This window comes from Squalius cephalus, assembly GCF_949319135.1.
Source record: "Squalius cephalus genome assembly, chromosome: 16".
NCBI classification, from domain to species: Eukaryota; Metazoa; Chordata; class Actinopteri; order Cypriniformes; family Leuciscidae; genus Squalius; species Squalius cephalus.
The window spans coordinates 7260500-7285908 of NC_137137.1; the positions used below are offsets into that span (position 1 = coordinate 7260500).

A 25409-nucleotide genomic window follows, 5' to 3' on the forward strand; every position below is an offset into this window, starting at 1 on the left:
AACACAGAGAATGCGAGCATGGTTTGCTCTGGCGTTCTCAGCGCCGCCAAAATAAAGGTCCGTCGCGCTGTCAAAATAAAAGTCACCGTGCTTGCGTCACTCCCTTACCCCTCTTACCAGTTCCTATGGCCACTTGGCCAGTGCGAACGCAAACAGCAAAACCGAGTTTGGGGGAGAGTAGTTCTTAGAACTGTTTAGAAGTGGACAGTTCCTAGAACTAAGTTCCTGTAACTACTTGGTCGGAAAGCGGCTTATGAGATCAAAGAAAGCCTGTCAAAAGGGACAAAACAAGAAGCGCATACTAAAAGTTATTTTTTCCATGATATCTCAACATCCGCACTGTTAATGAACCTAAATGAACTTTAAATAAAAAATAACTCCATTTGTAATTCAGTAACATGGCATAAACTTAGTAAAAGTTCTACATCTGCATCTCTTACACTTTGGAAAGCGCACAGAAGACGACGACTTCTTGATAAATAAAATATCATTATAAATGATCCTGTCAACTTCGCAATGAATACAAGATTCTGATAAGTCCTACTGCTATAACGTAAAATATCATTTATATATTTTCAATTATTAAAAAATTATTATTACAGTCCACAATTAAACAGGCTTCTCTGTTAAGAGCATAGCAGCAGCTTTGGCAGACTTCCAATATCAGACTTCCACTTATAAGCCACAATTTAATCCTGTTTACGTTCAATAAACCTGAGTTTGCAGACCCGTTGCTGACAAACTCCGAGATGAGCTTCGAAGAACGGAACAATCCAAGACCACATCACATCGTAAATAATAAAATCGAGATGACTCAAATAATACGATTATTCGTAACAGCTGTAGAAGTCAGAGCAAAACCACCAAAACTAAATCAATCACATTATAATTAAAAAAAATCTGTCTACAGCGGAAGCGCCCTTCTGGGACACATTTTCTAGAGTACACTATACTTTTCTGCTTGTCAGATTCTTTTAAATGCACACAGCAGAATCTTTACCGGTTGACACATTTCTACCGTTGCATGATATATACACTGCCAGTCCTACGTCTTATCTTTATTTTTATTCAAAAGACCATGAAATTAAAACTCTTCCGCGTGCGTCGAATGAGGAGGTAATGCCCTCGGAAAAGATAGTTTGCTCTGTCTATTTCGTATGCAGCAGCTGTAATGAACTGTAAACTTGTGAAACATCGGTTTGAAGCGTGTTTGTGCATGCGAATGCATTCATGCGCATATCTGTGACCTGCTTACTAATGCGTGGGAGCGTACGCTTAACAAGTCAATGCCTAATGGAGTGACTCATTACTAGTGATTTTCATTCCAACGGCTGTTCAGTTAATTCAGATATATATAGCAAAAAACAAAACAAAACAAAAAAACAGCTCAGAGGTGACCGGAAACAATGTCAGAATATTGCCGTATTTGGGAACCGACTCACCGTCCATCCGCCTCCATCAGTATTCATGTCACAGGAGACCTGGAAGCCTGCTGGGTAATGTGTGGGGAACACGGAGTAGATACCATCCTCTCTTTGCCCACTGGCATAGATGTCACTGCAGTCCCTGGGTCTGGAACCTGACAGAAGATAGGACATACCAGCATCATCAATCCACATTAAGCGGCAAGCCATCCGTTTTTCTTTGTTTTTCTATTAGTTTTTTGAGAAACTTGTTCAAGGTACGGTGTGAGAAAAGAAAGCTTCAAGACTTCTGTCATCTCGCACCTGGTGTCTAAGCAGTGGCATGTCTCTTTCACACTGCTAGAAAGCTTATGAGGGAATAGGTGTGAAACCATTCTAGGGCTCATTAGCGAGGCTGGAAAGTTGAGAATATGTGGCTAATGAGGAGGTTTTTTTTACCCTCTCCACCGGCGCAGCCCTTGGGCCGGACGCCGCGAACCGGAGCCCTCTGCAGATCTGCCTTGAGACGGCTCTTGATGTTTCCGGTTTCCTTCTGCATGAAGCTGAGCGCGTCGTTCACAGAGTTCACCACTTTCCCCAGGTTGGTCTGACTCTCTGACAGCAGCTGGAGAGAGAAAGCAAGGGAAAGTTTGAGGGACAAAGGGATAAAACAAATGATCCATTTCTCTTACTAAATCTCTCAGAGACTCGCGTACTCACATGTTTGAATCAGCCTGACAAATACTTTAGAGCACTAGAATGTTCGAGGCACAGCTGCCACATTTGTATTGATTCACTTTACCAAAAGAGCTTTGTGAAACTTTTCATATGGCAAATAAGATTTAAACATTTCCACAATTTAAACAATTACATTTTTTATTTAGAAAATAGAAATCTAGAAAATTATCAATATTTAATTCAATATTTAAAATACTGTTTATATAATTGTACAAAATACTATATTTAAACATATTTAATATTTAAACTAGATAAGACCCTTATTCCTCGGCTGGGATCATCTAGAGTCCTTTGAAGCTGCATTGAAACCTTCAAACTGTTGGACCTCATTGACGTCCACTACATGGAGAAAAATCCTGGAATGTTTTCCTCAAAAACCTTAATTTCTTTTCGTCTGAGGAAAGAAAGACATGAACATCTTGGATGACGGGGGGCTGAGTAAATTACGTGAACTAATCCTTTAATATTTTTGTGCAGATATTGCTTGCCGCTGAAATCATTTGATTTCATGATTTCTTGGCATTTCCATGCCTTTCCTAAAAGCCTGGCTTAAACAATAATAACAATGAAGTCTCTGTATCAGCATGTGGTCCTCGGCTCTGCAGTGAAGTAACAGGTGCTCTATGCTGCACAACACTGATAGTGCTTCGGTTTAGCGGGCTCACGGCCAGTGGGTCTGGAAGCCACTCGGTTTAAGTTTCTCAGACAGCTCTCTTTATTGCCTGCATCAGCAAAGCCGCTCAGGTCACCTCGATAAAAAAAAGAAAGAAAAAAACTTCATTCTTTCTGAGTGAGGCAAACTACGCCTTTCTCTAAGGACAAGTCTTTGTGTTGCAGACATCTAATATCATGACTCAATGTGGCACTTGGGCATGTAGGAAGCTCAGCTGGTGATTAGCAAAAATTAGTCCTAAAGTGAAGCCTTTTTCCTATGACACATGAAAGCTCTCCTTTGGGGTGTGAACAAACATCAAGTTCTTTGTGAGTGTGTTGCTAACAAGTCTGCGTGTGCGCATATGTCGCTGTGACAGCACTGCAAGCTGAATGTGTTGGTGTGTCCGTGCAGACGCTTGAAGTTGATGACGGCTGACGCACTATGTACTTTCTGTGTGGATGGTTGGGACATTATCATTCGCAGCTCTCGACACAATGATCACTGGTTCGCTCCGGCACGCTGCCATAGCAACAACACTTTAACGTTTATCATTACAAGGCCTGTCCAGCATCAAAAGAAAAACGTCACACGCATGAAAACATAATGTCGCCAAAAGTACAATGCATGCCTTGCTCTAGCGTTTATTCAATGGCTCGAACCTCATGGCATGCACTCGACAGGACGCAAGACCTTAGTCACCACTTGTACTCTAAACATTGCCTCCCTTTTATTAAAGAACACAGCAGGAAACTACAAATTAAAAGATCCAGCTATTCAAAACTCACCTTGAACTATCAATTTCAATGGCTGTGTTTGGAACAGAACATTACAACTTACTGAATACTGTAAATTGTAACGCCTTCTATTTTTTTAAACTGTATGTGAAACAGTAGGCATGATTACATGATGAATGTTTCAAAAACAGTTTACATGCACAAGATATTAATCAGAATTTGCTCAGATTTGTATTGTAAACACATCAATATTCCAGTTTCTCAAAAATGTAAAACATTTGGCATTAACCTGTATTTATTAGAATTTGGGGGCATGCAAACACCTTATTTTTTATTAATATTTATTTATATTATTTACCTATTTTATGAATTATTATTATTATTACTACTGATATGAATTTGTTTATCCAAAACAACAACATTATTTTTATTATTATACATTTTGTTACAAGAAAATAAAAATAATACAATTATTATTATTAATGATAATTATATGGTTATGTATTGAATAACCATTGTATTGTATTGAATAACATTATTATCATTAATAATAATAATAATAATGTTTATAATAATAATAAAAAAGTATTACATTAATAATAATAATTATTATTATTATTATTGTAAATGTAATAATAATTAGTTTAATTTTAATATAATTTATTATTATTATATAATGTTTTGTTATTATTATCATTCTTATTTTAATGACAATAATATGGTTGTAATAATAAACCTATAATTATTATTATTATTATTATTTTATTTTTTTTAAATAGTATTTTTGTATTATTATTATTATAATTATTATTTTAAATATCCACAGTTACAAAACATTCATTTTTATCTGTGCATGTCCAAACAGAATCAGACAGTTGAAAAGTCAAGCTATTTAAGAAAAGCAAGGAGGACACTCATTTTTTAAAATATTAAAAGAAAGGTCATAGCCATCCTGCTCTTAAAGACATGAATGAGAATTAATGAGTTCGCTAACATACTGTTCAATATTACAGGAAAAACATATCGCAAAACAGAAGAAACATGCAAGGACAAGAACAGAAGGAAAAGACCAAGCATGTCTTTAATATATTTAGATTTTGCTAGAAGATTCTTATACTAGCAGATTCAATTGAATTCAATCAGTAAATGATATACATGTACACAAGTCGTTATTATCGCTACATGACCTCATCACTTTGCATCTGTTATCATCTTAGAAAACTTGGTAAAAATGTCATAACATTTGGCCATTCAAATAAATGAATGAGACAAGAAAAAGATTATTTTACTACAGGATTGTGCATCACACTGTAAATGTCAAGAGCATTGCATTGTGGGGTATCATATTTCCCACAGTAAACACTGGTTTATGAGGCAAATGTAGCAGGTCATGCAGTTATTCTATGCGTACAGAAAAATACTGTGCCCATAATACATACCTGTACTACATACTGCAGAAATAGCAAGAGCAGATTGGTAGTAAGCTATTACGAACACAGCCAATGTCACGGCATGGAACCAGGCACATTAGCGCCCACTGACTGCACATCTACCCAACGTCTGTCTACTTCCATCGCTCTAAAACGTGTTAAGAGATGATAGAGGGAAATGAACTGAGGTTAAGAGTCTCATGCCAAAACATTTTAGCAGATAAAGAGACACAGATAGCCCCTCTTTTAAAGAAGTGCCGCCTGGGCCATTTGTCATCTCCAGGCTGGACCTGAACATCGATGGCATAAACATTATTTGAAAGAAATTTGCTTCCTGTTTGAGGGGCTTTCATTAATCATAGACATATTCGAACACGCTTCCTCCGCAAGACTCTGTATCATCAATAATCTCGCCAACAGAGTATGCGTCCAAGTTTGGAACACAGCTCTCAGTTTTGGAAATGACTGATGATAGATCAAAGTCGAAAGATTAATAAGCACAATCGAACAGGAGGAGACCGAAGGGAAAAATTGCACTGCTTGCTGACACATCAAAACTTTCTTAGTATGCAAATGACGGAAAAACACAAGATCCTGCACTCAAGTGAACTGAACTTTTCCCATAGATTGAGCATTCATTTCCAAATCTCTGGTTCTACAGCAACTGTATACGCATACAGGGCTTGACATTTAACTCTTTTGCTCGCCAGCCACTGTGGCTAGTGGTTTTTCAAAGTTACTAGCTACTCAGCATTTTCACTGGCCACAGTTTTGACATCGATACCATATGGAAAAACTGCCATTTAGATATTTTTAATATTCTCTCATAATTTGGCAACCGGTATATTAGGCTGCTGTCACTTTAAGACCTGACGCACGGACCCATTATACAATTAGCCAATATACTTGTCTTTATGTGCACACTTTGGGTGTGAGCACAAAATCTGCGGGAATGAGTAAAATTATGCTCAATACATGCAATCCCTCGCCAAAATTCAAGCCTTGTAACACCAACAATATTCATCCGGAGCAAATGAAACGAGTGAGTAAAGGGACGCGTCTTTTGTGTCACTCACTGTCGGAGAGATGAGAGAGCGTGAACTGGTATTGTGTATCCTGCGGAAGAGTTTCAGATATTACAGTATTGATATGTATCGAAAAATCTATATTTTTGACAACACTAGATAGCAATTAGTTTATTATTTCAGATGCCTTTTTAAAGGTACAATATGTAATTTTTTTTTGCTTTAAAAATAGCAAAAATCACTATATCTACAGTATGTTATATATTTTTTTTTAGTTGTGTACTTACATTATCCCGACTGTTTCCAACAACTTTCAAACCAGGAGAAATTTGTAATTTAAAACGAAGACACGTCACGTTTCTTTATTTCCGTTTTTCGCCGTCAATGGCGTCATATTCGCGTTCTCCCGGGTTTCCGCTCGTACTGCCATAGTAACCAGAGCCCTCTGATAGTAACCAAGGCGACAGACGTGGACAGCTGTGTAGTTCCTAATGTCTATCTGCACGCTGTTGTTGTTTCGTTCAAACATTATGGACCATGGCAAGCAGACTTTGGATAAAAAACGAGAACTAAAACGAGAATCAATATCAGCGCGGTGTTTTCGAGATGCCGATAGCTCCACGTCCGAGACTTCGACTGCTCCTACATGTACTTTATTAAACAGGTGAGCACATTTACATAAAACTAATGAATGTTATATAGTTTAACAATGATAAAATGTTAGAATATGATCTGTATGTTATTCTAATGTTGATCCAGCTTACTGCTAGTCTCATACAGACAAACCAACACATAGAATAACATAAATTTCAACACACTCAAATGCAGTTTAGTGTGATAGTGTAGTATTAGACCAAGTGAAATAGCGCTGCGTTACCTCACAAGTTTAATTTGTCGAATAAACTGACCTGTGAGTAGTAATTCTGCGTGTGTAGTTCGGTAGAATGAAATGTCCATATTCCTTTTATATCCGCGGGACTCGCGTCGCATGTGTCTCTCTTAGCAATCCCGACCTGCTTCATATCACAGTCATGATTAAAAACATCGATGTATTTACTCATCCATAAACATTATTAGATCAGTTTGACGTTGACGACAAGATCCATAATTCTTAGCAAATGTTGCGTCATCAAACTACGCCTTTGTTATTGTAAGAGGTTAGCGACCCCTAGCGGCGAAAAAAAATGACATATTGTACGTTTAAAAGACAACAATTGAAAAATGTTGTCATGTTAATGTCAAGCCCTGCATACTGTAAATATACATAATGTGTGATTTGACATGTGAGTGAGTAAATTACGACAAAATTTACATTTCTTCTCAGAGAGTTTAAGATACTTTTAAAAAGAGTTAAAGCATAATTAAACAATTAAATAAATGACAACAAAGTCATTGTCCAGGCATAACAACAATCACAAAAAAGTCGAACCAGCTCTTTCCATCCTTCCATTTTGCGGCAGACGACAGATGCGATTTTGCCAGGAGAAAAGGGTAAGTGTCAGCATGTATTAATTTCAAAGTCTGGCTGACAGATGAGTCAACATTTCCTTCCTGCTCCCACCTTCTAAAGCAAAAGGACAAAAGAAAGTGGTCTCTTTGCCAAAGGTTTATCGTAAAGGTAGAAAGGCCATGAGCTCCTCTCTTCGCAGAGCAATCTCCCACAGCAACTGCTCTAATGAGTCTATGCTCATAATTAACAAGAGAGTTCTAATAAGGTCCTGTAGCTGGATTAATAAGTTCTCCTGAAGGAACAAATGAGTTTTACCTGCCCTTTACTAAACCCATGACACACTGAACAACTGTATTAAGATGCTGTTAAAGTGGAATAGTGAGGCGCAAACTACTTCCCCAAATGCATGCTACTGATCTCCTGCCACCTTAGATGTGCTGCCAGCTCTGCAGCCGTGGCAGTGACCTAGTTGTGAGCACTCCAGTCTAAATGGGGTGAGGGAGATGGCAGGTACTATGCCGGAGACAAATTATATATCCTGAAAGTTAAAGTGCAGCTATTTAAAAAACGTTGAGCTGACTTTGCAATAGAAATATAGTGATTAACCACTGAATTTAATGCATCATATACAATAAGGTTCAACAATGAAAAAGCAAATGCTTTGGACTTCATTGTATATATTCAGATTAAAAGCATGCAAACTTGTGCAATGTTACACAGTGGGCACATTCTGTAGAAGTTATGGTATAAAAGTGGCATGTTCCCTCTAATGCATCACTATGTTCTCCATGTTCTAGTTTTTGGGAGCACTGAGGTGGGATAATGACTAAGGAGGCCTGGATTCAGCCAACCTCATTAAAGATCCAGGGCTTTTGCCGAGTCAGATCGCTGGCACCTTGGGATCCACAAAAGAAACCTTTATCCATCCTTCAAAGAGACCCTCAGGATAGATTTACTTAGCATCTCAGCAATTCCATTGTCACTGGAAGAAATAAACCTTCTTTTGATCAAAAGTAAATAGTCTGATTTCTGCACCACTAGTGGCAATAATAGAAATGAAAGAGATTGCCTAACACTCATACTACCAACTTTTTCAGCAGCCTTCGCTCCAGATGTATTTTTCCCATTAATTTTCTCCATTTACGACACTTGGTTAATATGCATTGATTATAAGCAAGAACATTATAATTTAGGTTTATTTCAAAATATTCATATAGTGGTGGAACGGATCATAAAATAAAGTTGTAATTTGTTGTTTTCTTAATATTAATAACACAGACAACAGTAGGAATATTAGGTGTGTGCTGTCAATTTAAGACCGACTGCACGGACCGAAAAAAACTGACAAACATCCGGATTCTTTCTCAACTGTTCACTTATGACATAAACGAGAGTACTTGCCGAGGCGGGCATTTAGATGGATATTTTGACATAATTTTGTGTTTATGTGTCCGTTCAAGGGCAAGGAAACGCGAAAGAGGATTCAATTTGGTGTTTGAGCACTGTCTAAAACACGCCTCTCTCTCTCTCTTCAGGTGCGTGCGGCTGTGCGCACAGATAACGTGCGAGTCCTGATTTTCGCCTCATCTTCAGCGTTTCAAATTCTTTGAATGTGTAAATTGTCAAGACAAAACATGTCCAAATTATAAACTTTCACTCTATGATGGTTAAATTTAGCAGTTAATCCGCGAATCGCATGCGTGCAGAACAGTGGGGCCTGGTCCGTACGGATCACGGATCAACTGCGATCCGTTCCACCCCTAATATGGTTAGGGTTAGGCTAACCCTAACCTAACCCGGCTAACCCTAACCGAACATATTCATATATATGTACTAACATATATTCACTGGGAATTAAACACAATATTTAAAAAAATTAAAGAGATGTTTACTTCAAAAACCCTGATTGTTCAGAAAACCGGGTAATGTCACCACCAATTAACTGAGCCTGAATATCAGGCCAATCATACAAAAGGAGCAATTTTCTCTATAATGTTTGACTAATCACTTATAAAGCTTATGTAACGCTGTTGTGGTCATTGAAGGCAAAAGACGAAGATGAGGATAACTACAGTTTTTATTGAAACTAACAACCACTTTTGAGAAGTGACAAGGGACTGAACATAACAGGGAGTATAAATGCACAGGATGAAATGAGGAAACTAACTAGACACAGGTGGAGAAAGGTAAACTAATCAGGGACTAAAGTAACGAGAACAGGTGCAGACTAGACAGAACATAATTGTGACAGCTTACATGTCTGCACATAGAAAAAATTACCTTTGACAAAGATAAATTTAATGAGGCCTATTAAGATTTAATAGAGCTTACTTAATATAACATGATCAAATCCACTATTTTTTAGTAAGCACTGGGCAGATATTGCATTTCATTTAAGCTAAACACAGGTTATAGACAGATCTAATAATATGAGCTCAGGATATCATGGTATACCTGTAATTAAGTTTTGAAATTACCCTTCAGAACGCTCGTTCTGTATTCTTGTAATTCCACTCAATGGCCTCATATTTGCTTTCAGATTTATCCAGTGGTTTTCAAGGAGAGTGTGTGCAAACCAGGTTATAGCTCCCATCAACCTAACCACGACAAGCATGTGCGTCCCTTGGGCTGAGAAATCCATCCATATCATGAAGTTATCACTGACTCTGTGATAAATAATAAAAAGTTCCCATGATATTACCAGGCTGTAGAGTCTAAACTCCACAAGGCTGTGGAACACAACCCCCTTCTCTCAACCCAATCATCCCTATTGATGGCGCAGTGTTTTTATTGTCTGGCCGAGGGAATGTAATGAAAGCATGGCCCTGGTTTACTGGCTGAATTCATAAAACGCTGATCTAAATGTAGGGGCCGCAGATCCCATCTGTCTCTCATTCTGTCTCCTGCTCTCCAGAGCCAGGTCTGAAATGATGCTATCACATAGCAGACACACAGGACACCTACGGCACTTTGATAAATATAAAAGAAAATGACAATTACGCCATAATTTACACAATTTAACAAGGGATTTGACTGTTTAGATGATTAGTAGATCATTAAGATATTCCTATAACAAAAATGTACTTAAATATGATTGAATTATTATGCTATACTGGGCAAAATAGTAACAGCTGTTTTGATCAAATATAACAGTATATAATAACATATATTATACATACACATACAGGTAATCTATGCTTGTTTTCTGTTATGGGTCGGTTTTTCATTTGTTTAGTTCTATTCTGCTCAAAGTGAATCCATTGAATTTCCCCATATATATGTATATCATATATGTGTGTGTGTGTGTGTGTGTGTGTGTGTGTGTATGCGTGAGAGAGAGACAACTGTATATAATATATATTTTATAATATTTTGGAAATAAAATATGATCATATAATATTAATATAATATAATATATATATATATAGCAAAAGTAAAAAGGTTAACATTGAAAAGCTACACAGCTGAATCTCAAAAAAGCACATTCAAATATATACAATATGTAAACAACTGTAATATTTATGTTATATTATTTTTGGATATAAAACATGCAAATTTCAGTCGAGCACATTCAAATGGGTCTATATTTCTTATACAGACATCATGTGGTTGATTGAATTCTCTACTATAATGTCCTTGTGTGGTCTGCCACATCAAATACAGTCCTCCACTGTTTGACCACTGAGCTCCAGCGCGTTTTGTCATCTCATCTTCAAATGCACAGTGAAAATGAGGTGTGTGTGCCTGGTGGGGATGTTGGCATACGGCTGCGTAGTGTGAGCTCAATCCCCCGCTAGTTCACAGGCGAGTCATTTCCCTCAAGTTTCAATTAAAGAAAAAAAAAGAAAAGAGAAAGAAATAAAGAAAGAGCCGTTCATCACGCGGGAAAAGCTCATAAAGTGCTTTAGTATGCCGACACCATATTGGCAGAAGAGAGAAATGGTATCTTGTAAACACTGGAAGATTTGTTGAATGTTTGAGAAACCTTAGTATTTCAGGCTCAAATTACTGTCAAGGATAAATAATCTCTCGTCTTCTGTAATCAGCGAGTGTTACACTCATAAAAGGTCATAAAGTGGGAGCTTGTGGGACATTGTGAGTAATGGTGCTTGTGATTTTCCTACACTCTTCCATCTTGACAATCCAGACGGTGCTGATGAAGCCTTTAACATAATGACAGGTGAAGGAGAGGCAAGCAGTATGGTGCTTATGAAGTTGAACCGAACTATTTTAAATATGCTATCAGTAAAAAGTTCAGCAAAATCTGGTTTTCATGTGGAAGGTGTCAAGGTCTGTTCACATGAAATCAGATGCTAGTTATCGAAACAGACGCACAATATATTTCAAAGTTGGGTAATATTGAGAATTTGAGGAATTTGAATGCCACACAACCCTGCTGTATATTTTGTGCTGTATAAAAATGTATCACGGTTTGTATCCCAAAAAAATATTAAGCAGCAAAAACTGTTTGATCATACTAAGAACCATTATAAATACTGATCACATAATTAATAATTGAGCACCAAAACAGAATTTTATAATGATTTCTGAAGTATCATGGATAGTAAAGACTGGAGAAATAGCTGGTGAAAATTCAGTTTTGCCATCACATATATTAAAATAGAAAAAAAGTTCATTTAAAAAGTAATAATATTTCACAATATTACTATTTTCACTGTTCTTTTGATTAAATGCAGCCTTGGCATGCATTAGATACTTTAAATATTAAAAACAGGGCTCGACATTAAGCCTTTTCATATGCTTGTACTTCGGAAAAGTAATTCTGTCATTCACTTGTCCGAGTAAAACAGTTGCTTAGATTTGTTTGTGTGTGTGTGTGTGTGTGTTGTAAATATAATTTATTCTGAAGCAATATTCTCATCAGTGTTCAAACAGCTTTGATATAATTAAATCTACTAAAATTAAATATATGCACCTTTAAAGGGCAACTAGTGATTTCCTAGTTATTTTTTTCTTATTAATGTTCTAATCAGGCTACTTGTCCGGTCGGGCAAGTAAAATTCTCTTTTACTTGTCCCTTAAAAATTACACTTGTCCCGGACAAGCGGAAAAGTGTTAATGTTGAGCCCTGTTAATTAAAAAAAAAAAGTGTATATATATATATATATATATATATATATATATATTTATATTCACACACAAATATATATTAACAAATTATTTATTTATAATAAATAATAATATTGTAAATAAGTATATAAATAATATATACAAATTACAAGTAAATATGAATACTATATATATGGCAAAATTCAATTAAAAAATCAAATGGTTAGTGAATTTCTTCAGAATTTGAACAGTTAAAAAAATCACCTAGCTTCTGAATAAACCAAGCTTTTGCTGGATCACCATTCTGTCGTCATTTACTCACCTTCAAGTTGTTCCAAACCTGCATGAATTTCTTTCTTCTGCTGAACACAAAAGAAGATATTCTGAAGAATGACGGTAACCAAACAGCTGATGGGCCTCATTGACATAGTATGGAAAATAACACTATGGAAGTCAATGGGGCTCATCATCAGTTTGGTTCTTCAGAATATCTTCTTTTGTGTGCAGCAGAAGAAAGAAATTCATGCAGATTTGGAACAACTTGAGGGTGAGTAAATTATGACAGGAATTTCATTTTATTGGGTGCATGAACCATCCCTTTAACACATTACTGCCAATGGAAAGCAGATGGTAAACCACATTTAAAGGGTTGCTCCATTATAACCAAGCATATTGTCGTGTCTTTTCTTCCTTAACAAGCAGTAATGACCACTGACGACTTGAATTAAAATAAAACAAACTGTTTACTGAAGTTTATGAACAGGATTACACATATATACAGCGCACACACATGGAGTCAATCTCATTTCTCTTCTCTCTCTTTTTCAATCTGCGTGCTCTCGCCCCCTATGCATTATGGGTAGACTTTTCTGAACAACCTTGTAAATGACAAAACTATTTCTGTTATTATTAAAGATAATTAATTAAACATTTCTATTCTAATTATCTCACAACATCCTCCCCCCATGAACAAATGTTCATCATCTTAAATCTCTAATGCATAAAGCAACTGAATGGGTCTCTTTAACACAGCAGCACAGGATCTAACTTTGCCATCTCGGCCTGGAAACAGCTCTTCAATTTTTCCTAATTTCCAGGTTTGTCTCGGCATGTTAGCATCTCCTATGAGAACAATGTCACCGATCTTCAACTCAGTAGGTTTCTGTGTGTTACAGGAACGTGCATATTTCAGGTCCAGTAGATAGTCCTTCCTCCAGCGATTCCACAGCTTGGTCATGAGTCGGTTCCTGTATCTCCACCTTTTTGTCATATCCTCTTTACTCACAGTGGGATGATCATAGTCTGCCGGAAATGGTTTTGGAGGCAGTGAAGTGAGTCGTTCACCAACCAAGAAGTGTGCTGGCGTTAGTGGCTGCGGCTCGTCAAGCTCATTGTGGACAAAGGTGAGGGGTCTGGAATTCAGTGTGGCCTCTACTTCTGCAAGGAGTGTAGACATTTCTTCAAAGGTGAGTGATGCCTTTCCTCAGGCTCGTTTTCACGGACCTTACAAGCCTCTCCCAAAATCCACCCCACCAGGCTGCTCGTTCTACAATGAAACGCCAAGTGATGCCCTTCCCTGAGAAGTATTCCAGAATTTGTGGATCTTTGATGGCTTTCCACAGCTCACTAAGGTCTTGGTTTGCTCTCTTAAAGGTTTTGACATTGTCCGAATAGATGACCTTGCACAGCCCTCTTCTGGAAACAAATAGCTTGAGTGCTAACAAGAAACTTTCTGTTGACTGATTTGAAACCAGCTCCAAATACACTGCTCTAGTGACAGCACATGTGAACAGAGCAACATAAGCCTTGCATAGTGCATGATCATTCTTCACATACAGTGGACCTGCAAAGTCTATGCCAGTTACTTCAGATTGGGAGGGGGGGGGGGTCTCTTATATTCTGTCTCGTGGTAACGGAGCAGTGCCCTGCTGTGCGGGCTTTGCTTTAAATCTTTTGCACACAGTACATTTTGACAGAATACTTTTCACAATTTGTCTGGCTCGCAAAATCCAGTATCTACTTCTAATTTGCACTAGTGTGTCTCTCAGACCAGAATGCATGATAAATTCATGATTGTGCTGAACCAGCAGCTCACAATATCTGTCTTTGTTTGGCAGAATCCATGGGTGCTTTTCTCAGTAACTAAAGTCTGACTCTTGCAGTCTGCCTCCAACACAGAGCAATTCATCTTCGTCAAGGAAAGGTTTTATGTCTCTGATTTTTGAATCTGCGTTCAGGGTCTTACCAGCTTTCAGCAAATTGATTTCAAGACTACAGCTGCTACCTTGTGTAACCTTTATCCAGTACTTCTCGTCTTCAAACATTTCATCAGCAGTCAACTCACCTCGCATCTTGGAGCTTGAACTTGCATTGTGCACAAACCGCTTGATCCAAGCACTGACTCGCAGAACTCGTTTCAGCTTACTGTACTTCAGTAAATCCAGCACAGGTTCCATTCCCTTTTCGTCACTGCCGCTACTGAGTTGCACGATGATCTGCTGACCTTGCTTTAGCTCACTAGTCACATCTACATCGCTTTGATCTTCATCTGTCTCTTCCAATAGATTCAGTGCAGTCAGAAATGAAGGTCCTTTCCACCTCAGTTCACTTTCCTTCAGGTTAGCTGCAGTCTGACCTCTGGTGGGAAGGTCTGCATGATTGAACTTGCCTTTACAGTGAGACCACATTGCAGGATTGGTTAAAGACTGGATTTCTGACACTCGGTTTGACACAAACTGTTTCCATTTGTGAGCTGGACTGCGAATTGGACAGCACAATCATCAAATTTCTTCCACATATGAACTTGATGGAGCTCCATATTCAGAGGCTTTAACAGACTGTTTCCTAGTCTTGCTCCAATCACTGCTCCCATCAGCTCAAGACGAGGCAGTGAGATCTTCTTCGGGGGGGCTACCCTGGACTTTGAAGCAACAAGGCATGTGGTCTTTGCTCCATCATCAGCTACTCGTAGCAGATAAGCTACAGTACTATAAGCTTTCTCGCTTGCATCACAAAACATGTAGAGTTGATATGCATCGTGTCTGTGCACTGATTTTATTCCATACCAACGAGGAATGTGTATGTGGTGGATCTGTGTAAGGTCTGAACACCATTCTTGCCATTCTTGTGCAAGATCTGTGGGCAGCTCCTCATCCAAGCCGAGGCCTCATATCCACATCTCTTGGAAAAGGCATTTCAATCGCACAGTGAATGGGGTAAGAACGCCTATTGGGTTGAATATGCGAGCAGAGAGCTTTAGAACACTTCTTTTAGTATTCTCTCTTTTAGCTACAGCATCCAGCAGTGCAGTCAGGTCAAAGACGAATTAATCTGTTTTAGTTCTCCATACCAAGCCTAGTACGTTCAGCACTGATCCATGCGTAGATTATGTCTCCTCTGCAGGTTCACTCATCACAGTTGGTTGTCCACTTGCAAAGGTCCATGCCAGCTGCAGACATAATCTCCCTTGCACCAGTAGTTATGGAGAAGGCATTTTCGACATCACTTGCACTTGAGATTAAGTCATCAACATAAAGTGATTCATTTATTATCTTTACTACCTCAGGAAGTTGGTCTTCATATTCCTTCAGATGCTTTCTCACTGTAGCTGCCAGAAGGAAAGGGCTAAGGGACACCCCAAACACCACTCTCGTCATCCGTAGCACACGCACCTTCTCACCTGCGTCTTCATTGGATGGTGCAGTGAGCCAGAGGAACCGCACTGCATCTCTGTCCTTCTCAGCAAGAGAAATCTGCAAGAAAGCCTTCTTGATGTCTGCAAGAAATGCAGTCTCATTCAGTCTGAATTTTATTAGTATGCTGAGCAGATCTGGATTCAGGTTATGACCAGTAAGTAGACAGTCATTTAGTGATGGAAAGCCAATGTCATGTGATGAAGTATCAAACAATACTCTGAGCTTTGTTGTTACCTTGTCTTCCCGAAGAACAGCATGATGAGGCATGTAATACTTTACAGCGTTTGGAGATGATCCATCCTCCATCACGTCTTCGATGATGCTTTGCTCAAGATAATCATTCACAACTTCATTATATCTGTGATACAACACTACCTCTGACTGCAACTTTGACTGACTGCAAAAGTCCTTCAAATCTTTTCCTTGCGATTCTGTAGTTATCCGGGAGTTCTAGTTTGTCAGGTCGCCATGGCAGCTCAACTTCATATCGCCCTTTTTTGTACTGAGTTATTTTTTCAAACATGTCTGTCTGTCTGCTGCATGGTAATGCCAAGGGACTCTATTTCCCAGAAGGCTTTCAGGCGTTCTGAGACCAGCGTGTCTTCATTAATTTGTATGTGCATGCATGCTGTGTCAGAAACACTGGACATTGTGACTGGGCCCTGCACTGACCATCCAAAATTGCTTTCAATGGCCACAAGTGCATGTGTGATTCTTTCCACTTGGCCTGACACTATATGCCAATAACAGTTTGCACCAATCAGCATAGACAACTCTGTATCACAAGTGCTGGGATCTGGGTAGTTTGTTTCAACTCTGCTTGAATGTGCTCACCTGGAATCTTCATCACAGCAGTGCACACTTGGGGCACTCGAGTGCTTCTACTTCCACCTTCTGCTCTTTGTTCCAGATGCTTTGCAGAATGACTTTCACTGTGTTGCGCCTTGATGTTACTGGTGCTGCAGAGCCAAAAGTATGAAGAGTAAACGTTTCTTGCTTTGTCACAGGCAATTTTAAAGCTCTTACTGTGTTCTCACTGATGAAGCTTCTCTGACTGCCCCCATCCATTAAGCAGCGAATGCTTTTACGTCCACCAGGTCATTCTGCCCATGCTCTTACAGTCTGAAGAAGCACAGCGTTCTGTTTATTGGGCTGTATCTTAACAGAATGTGAAGCAAATGAAGAAACTACACCATCTTTGTAGTCAGTGTCTGAAGTATTTGTTTCTCCTTTCTCACACACAGCACTATGATGTCTGCCTCCACACACATTACAGCACACCTTGGCCTTACAGAATCTTGCAATGTGCTTCGGCCCAAGACAAACAAAGCATCGTCCCAGTTTCATCAATTTTACTTTTCGTGCAGCAATATCAGTTCCTGGACACAGTTCTGTTTTGTGTGCTGCACTGTCACAGAAAAGACAGTTCTGTATCCTTTGACTGGTGGTTTGCAGTACTGCAGCTGACGGCATGTGATGCTTTTTCTGCTTCATTCTGGTCTTTTACATGGTTTGTGATAGCTCTGACTGTCTTTGGAATTACCTGACTTAATCAGTTGCATGAAACCACGGAATCGTGGAACCGCATACAGCTCTCCGTTTTCTGAGTAGTCTTTCAAGTCACTCCACCATTTCGGATGTTGCCTGCAAGGTATCCCGGGTTTCGGCACCAAAGTTTGTCGTGTCTCTTCTTCCTTAACAAGCAGTAATGACCACTGACGACTTGAATTAAAATGAAACAAACTGTTTACTGAAGTTTATGAACAGGATTACACATATATACAGCGCACACACATGGAGTAAATCTCATTTCTCTTCTCTCTCTTTTTCTATCTGCGTGTTCTCGCCCCCTATGCATTATGGGTAGACTTTTCTCTAGCTGAACAACCTTGTAAATGACAAAACTGTTTCTGTTATTATTAAAGATAATTAATTAAACATTTCTATTCTAATTAATTCACAACACATATATCCAGATGAGTGATGTAAAGTTCCGAATCAGGTACCTGGATAGAAGTAGTTGGGCAATGCCGCAAAGTCCCCGCAAAGTATGCCAGATCACACAGTGTGCAGCATTCCCAACAACCTCATACCCAGAACCAGCCTGAAAGAGAGTGAATGTGGTCGCATTTACACTTTTACCTAACTTGTTACCTAATAATTTCTTTAGCGAATATGGCACTAAAACAATGCAAAAAGCACTATCAACGGCGCCATTCATTCTTTGTGAACTCTCCCAGCATTGTATTTTAAAATCTCGTTCTGCAAGTTCTTCATGCCAGAAATTCAGACTTGGTATGGACAGGAATTTGGCTTTGTGGATAATGCTATGACTACAGGGACAAAATTCATTTCAGGCCTATTCGTCAGGCCTGCTCTTGGAGCACAAGTGACATTTCTCAAACTAACCTGGATAAGCCTGCCCTGTTCGGTCTGCAGAGTGCTGAGCTCTTGTCCAATGTTGCCCTGGCCTTGTCTCAGAGCGTTGTACTCCATCTTCAGCTGACTGGCATGGGCGGACAGTTTGGCCACCTCCTCAGCCAGTTTAACAAGCAGAGCCCGGTCCTGCCCTTTCACTGACTTCAGATCAGTGTCGTGGTCGGTGAGAGAGTGCAGCAGTGAGGTTTGCACGCCCTCCAGACGTAGGAAGTTATTGTTGTAGTCGGGGCAGTTGGGGTCAATGAAGATGTTAATGCGGGAGCCGTCGCCTCTCTCGATGGTTACCAGGGCATTAGCCTCATCCTGGTTAGTGCTGATGAGAGGGGGGCCATCGGGGCCGCTGGGCGCTTGGTAATGGTTCATCAGAAGGATGATCCCGGTTACCGTGACAGCCAGTAACACGGCAACAAAGAGAAGGATGGTGCATAGGAGATAGCTACAGCTCATCCTCTGTAGAGAGCATGAAAAAAAGACACAGAACAAGATGCATTAGTATACAAAAAAAAATAAAAACATGTCTCAAAAGAAGCATTAAAATGACCAGCACATCATAGATGGATGGATTTTTTTAATATATATAATACTCTGCACTGATTAAACTTGCAGGAGGGCATATCAAATCTGACATACACTGATAACACAGATTCAAAAGTAGGTTTCCCACAACTGCAGCTTACAAATTTCTAAAAATCCCTGTCGAGCATTAAACATGCATGGAGATGCCTCTTGAAAGTTTAATCTGCCATTATGTAACACCTGAAGACTCCTGAATGCATAAATTCAGGCTTTTCACAAAGGTGTTTATAAAAGTCGGGAAAATGAAATGTATTTGCCCGGTTGCCTAAGACCTAATCGCCATCCCTCGCTCCAGATAATTTAAGTCAGTATGATAGTATTCACAGCGCATACATGCAACCTCAACCAGCAGGAAACTCAGGATTTTCTCTAAGCCCAGACTTTCAGAACTGGAGATGGCGAAAGCAAACTGATATTGATTGTAATTACATTTCCATTTTTGGTGCACCATTTGCTTTTTGAATCACTATAAAGCTAAAATGCTACTCATTTAACTGGTTTAAGAAGCAAATAAACTATATTCACTGTGGGAGAACGAGAAATATAAAAACAGATAAAGCATCAATTACACATAATGTGTATCCTTTGCTCTTTGTTATATTGTACTAGGGCTAATATATAATGTAAATATATGAAGTTGCTCACATCATCATTATGACTTCTGGGACTTTAAATCAGAATAAATTATATGCATACATTTACATAAACCTTGCAGAATGTGCTAGATAAATGGATCATAAAACCTGCATGTTATTTTTTCTAATTACTGTTATTGTTAACCAGTTTAAAAGTTTACATACACCTGATTCTTAATAACGTGTGTTGTTACCTGGATGACAACTGTTTTTACTGCATGTTATGTGATAGTTGTTCATGAGTCTCTTGTTTGTCCTGAGCGGTTAAACTGCCTACTCTTCTTCAGAAAAGTCATCCAGGTTCTGCACATTCTTCAGTTTTCTAGCATTTTCTGCATATTTGAACCCTTTCCAGCAGTGACAGTATGATTTTGAGGTGAAAATGTTCACCCATTCTCAAGAAAGTAACAAAATCCATTAAGAGCCGGGGTTGTACATTTTTTAACAGGATTGTGATTTGTAGTTTTTACTTATTCTGTTTAAAGATCATATTTTTTCATTTAGTATTGCACTTCAGAACAACATAAGACATGTATATGTTTTCATGTATAATTTACCCCGATCATCCAATTCAAAATGTTTCCTATCTTTTTGAGTTATGTCTATAGCCTACATATTTTCAGAACACTGAAAACACTTTATATATTAGAGCTATCATTTGAGAAACAAATAAATTAATTACATGATATGCTGATTAATAAATCAAAAACAACAAAACAAAACAAATAATAAAGACACTGAAAAGACATTATAAAATAAGTAATTTAACTGACCTATAGTCAACAGCAGTACATTTTGCTGTAGAGTTGGGAAGGGGACACGATTAATTGCCTTCATTTTTGTATCACAAAATTGGCAGCATTAATTTAAATACAGTCTTCAGACATATCAAAAACACTTATGCATGCAAGCATGTTTTCCTCTTATTGTGCATTAAAAATGTAGCATGAAGCCAAAGCCGATGTACATTAGGAGGAGGGGTGGCAGAAGCTCATTTGTGAACACTTTACACTGATTTCTGTGATTGCCCAGGGCCCGAGCGATGGGCTTGAATATAAACGACAAGATGAGCAGTGTTTCCTTTGAGGATCTAGGAAGGCAAATCCCCACAGGGCAAAAGACTAAAAACCACAAATATAAGCCTTACAGCTCAATATTACGGTTTGGTTAAGTGCCCAGAGTTGACAACTCTCTCATCCACGCGAGTGTGTGCCAGCGTGCAGACGTGTGTGTGTGCATACAGCAACAAATGCAGATATAACAACAAATGAAGTGAAGAACATTTGATGGGAAACTAGGGAATGCCACGCAGGCACTGGAGAGGGCTTGCTTATCATTTTGCTATGTCTTTTTATTCAGGGGGAGCCTGCATCGCTCGCCCCGCTGTTATAAGTGCCACTTCAATATTCCACTTGACAGCGGGTGCCGCTCCCTCGCGAGAGCTTCGAGTACATTTTCTACATTTATTTGTTGTATTTTTACATATATGCCAGAGTGACTCAATGCCCATGTGCCGTAGTGCCATTTATGATTGAAATTAAATCACTGACACTCAGGCTGAAGCAGAGCACAGCTACAATAAGACTATTTCTGCTTTCCTGGTCGGGCCAATTGTTTAGATTTCTATTTGCAGTTCAGAGACATATTCACTGGCCTAAAAAAAATAAAAAGATTATAAATGTAAACATTTTATGAATATACAGAATTTACATTCATAATTTAGACTAAAATTATTAGGATTTTAATATTTATGGTCACACTTTAGTTTAGGGTCCAATTCTCACTATTAACTAACTATTAACTACGACTTTTGCATCAGTAAACTCCTAATTACTGCTTATTAATAGTTAGTAAGGTTGTTACAGTAAGTTTAGGTATGGGGTAGGATTGAAGGATGTAGAATAAGGTCATGCAGAATAAGGCATTAATATGTGCTTTATAAGTTCTAATAAACAGCCAATATCCTAGTAATACGCATGCTAATAACCAACTAGTTGAACAGCATTCATGACGAAACAACACTGACACTGGTTAGTGATTTTCAACCTATTCTAATACATGCAGAACATTTTTAATAGATAAATAAAACTATAACTAAGATAAATATATTCAAGCCAACTTAATTTAAGTTTAAAAAGTGGATTTTTTGTCACAGAAAACCAAAGTTTTAGGAAAAAAAAAAATGCATGTTCATTAAGATAATTTCAAATAATTAAGATATAGTGAAGTCACAGTTATGTCAACTGGTCCCAAACATTCTCACATAGACCAACTTTACCAATTGGCCAACTTTACCGATAGTCATAAATCAGGGTGCAAACAACACCAAGGTCATGGATTTGATACACAGGAAACACATGCACTGATAAAACATTTAGCTTGAATGCACTTTAAACTACTTTGAATAAAAGCATTTGCCAAGTAAGTCCAACATTTCCATTTGAAATTAAATCACCAAGTGTTGTATTAATAATAATAATAATAATAATAATTTGTTACATTTAGCGCTTTTCTGGGTACTCAAAGCGCTTTACATGGAAAGGGGAATCTCCTCAACCACCACCAATGTGCAGCATCCACCTGGATGATGTGACGGCAGCCATACTGCGCCAGAACGCCCACCACACACCAGCTTACTGGTGGAGAGGAGACTGAGTGATGAAGCCAATCAGTATATACTATGAGGATGATTAGGAGGCCATGATGGATAGAGGCCAATGGGCAAATTTGGCCAGGATGCCAGGGTTAAACCCCTCTTTTTCGAAGGACATCCTGGGATTTTTAATGACCACAGAGAGTCAGGACCTCGGTTTAACGTCTCATCCGAAGGACGGTGCTTTTTGACAGTATAGTGTCCCCGTCACTATACTGGGGCATTAGGACCCACACAGACCACAGGGTGAGCACCCCTTGCTGGCCTCAATAACACCTCCTCCAGCAGAAACCTGGTTTTCCCAGGAGTCTCCCATCCAGGTACTAACCAGCCTCAACCCTGCTTAGCTTCAGTGGGCAACCAGTCTTGGGCTACAGGCTAATATGGCTGCTGTACATCTGCATATATGCAAACACACTCACAGATGCAATAAAAAGACATATACCCTCTGAGATGTTGATTTAACACTCACTACTGTGAATAATGGCCCTTGCTCTGATGCAAAAACTCCCTGTAAAAGACATCTACATTTGCAAAGCTGTGTTTTGTCCCTGAGTCATGGATATATTATTCTGCAGAGGTTTTATATTGTATTTCCATACGTGTGATAAAGAATCTCTTAACAAGACACCTTTGAACAAAAGCAAAAGTGGAGCCTGGTGAAGAGGGCCCTATTCCTGCAGTCCCATGGCGTCGAGCACAGGCATTGTCATATTTATTTTAAAGATAATTAATGTGCACAAAAGACTCCAGCCTACTTCATCATGCAGCACCAGACGAGAGCGGTCTCAGATCAATTTGTTACAATAAAGCAACAATACCTGCTGTCTGCTGGAATTAACCGGGCTTATATCTGACCCCTCCACTGTGAGCATATCGCATACAGCCGCGTGGCAACAAAGACGCGGGCGAGACCCGACTTTTCCCTCCAGAGCAGCCCTGCGAGAAATCCTCATCGAAACAATGAGGCAGCAAGCTCGTCTATTCTGTGTACAAGTGCCCATCAATCTTGCTCTTCTTCATTGTGATAGAGCCTCTCTACGGGTGTTAAGGAGAAAAAACTGGGACTCGTAAACATTCGGCCGCCATTCCACGACTTGCATCTTAACTAGGCCACGGGCCCTGACAGTGGCTGCCTTCAGAGGCATCTACGCACCTTTACTTCCCTCTCACAGTCTAGTGGGCAGACGTATTCAGATGCCCCCTGAACAGACACAGGTTAAGATTAGAAGGCCGCGCTCAGCTGAGCGCAGACAATATTTGATAAGGGCTTTTATCTGGTGCGCTGAGATGAGGCTCTTGAATGAGGAGAGGTGAAACAGAGGAGCTGCGGAACAAAAACACCACCGCATTCTTTCCACCGCCCACCTTAGACCTATAAGACCCACAGCGAATCGACACTGATACCAGCCACAGGAACTGAGAGGTAGGTCAAATGCGTTGACACGAAGGGAACGTCACATGACCGAGCTGGTGATTGCTTATTCGGGGAGATGTAGGTGAGGTGTCAGGTTCTGCTCTTGACATTGGCTCTCCGACAAAAAAAAGCATAACAGAGAAACAGCCTTGCTATTAGAAATAACAATAAAATCTACATAATAGCCCAATAGTTTCTCCCTGACAGCAATGACATTAAACGGACAGCAAATTAAAATCAAATCATAAGTAATGTAAAGTTAATAATCTCGGTCTCTTCCATGGTTGTGGAAAATTAAGATTTGGCTCCTTTTCAACTCATTTGTAATTAATTTGTGAATTTGAACTGAACTGGCCACATCCCATCGGCAGTTGATTTGAATTTTAATTCAAATTGAGGAATTGAATTGGAATTTAAAAGGCATTCTCAATTCAATTCTGAATGGTACGAAACCTTGGTCTTCTCTAAACTTTTATCACATATTGAGAATGATCCTTCAAGGATCCATACTGGAGGACAGGGCTGTTTATTGGAAGTCATATCAGATAACTACTTGGGCGCCGCAGGGTTCTTCTGTTTATTTCATCAAGAAATTTAAGAGAAACATCTGAGAAAAAGTTAACATATAATTGAAGAACTCCAGAGCTCCAGTCTCCAGAGCTATGGAAAAGTAACCTCCAAGCAATAAAAATGTCCTCAGGGTGGTTTCGCTCATCATTAGTTTAATTGTAGGTTATATAAGTTGAGATACCAGGGAAAATTGTCTTTTGACTGGTCTTCTCTCTTTTCTTGAAACAAAGGATTATCTTTTTAGAAGGGTCAGCATCCCTTGAGACACATATGGTTTAATCATAACTCAATCAATAAATAAAACCTGAACTGCATTCATTGGGTTTGTGTGTCCTTCTAATCTTATGAATGCAGCTCTGCTGATTACAAATCATGAGAATGTAAACTGCCTCAGGTTCATATTGGTTTTTCAATGAATGCATGTGTTCTGAAGGGTTTTCAATACAATGAACAGCCAGTGAGGTTGCAGGCAATTTCAACAGTGATTCAAAAGCTGTTAGGGCATAGCTTCATTTCAAAGTCAGAGCTTTTAAAGTCACTTTTTAAGTGTCACATGTTCTAATATGTGCAATAATCTTATTGCAAAGATGACCTTGACACAAGCATGGTTCAAGTGAATATTAAACTACACTAAGCTTTTGAAAGTAAACGTTCATAGAAATAGAAATCTAGGATATGTATGTGGCATGTGAGAAGACTACGATGTGAATAGCAGAGATATTTCAAAGGCTTAGCAGTCATTGTTAATTCCTTATTCCCTTGAAAATATGTAATTTCTAATGTCATGGTAACCATTATATCATTTACTTTTACATTTATTTATTGAACTGGTTATTTTATCTATAGTGACAAACGTAGCACAAATCAAGTGTAATTGCATTGAGCTTCTGAGCGTACAAAAGTAGGCAAAATTGATTCC

The 25409-nt window shown here is 38.8% G+C and overlaps 1 protein-coding gene across 4 annotated transcripts in view; it reads right to left on the reverse strand.

Annotated features, from left to right (window-relative positions):
• The window catches only part of fibcd1a (fibrinogen C domain containing 1a), a 158687-nt gene that overhangs the window by 65941 nt on the left and 67337 nt on the right, over nt 1-25409 (reverse strand). For all 4 annotated transcript variants that reach the window (XM_079897233.1, XM_079897232.1, XM_079897230.1 and 1 more), the window contains 3 exons: nt 18610-19089; nt 1863-2028; nt 1443-1579 (listed from right to left, as the gene is read on the reverse strand). In XM_079897233.1, the coding sequence (XP_079753359.1) occupies nt 1443-1579; nt 1863-2028; nt 18610-19086 (780 nt within the window). In that variant the 5' untranslated portion in view covers nt 19087-19089. The remainder of the gene's footprint in view (nt 1-1442; nt 1580-1862; nt 2029-18609; nt 19090-25409) is intronic.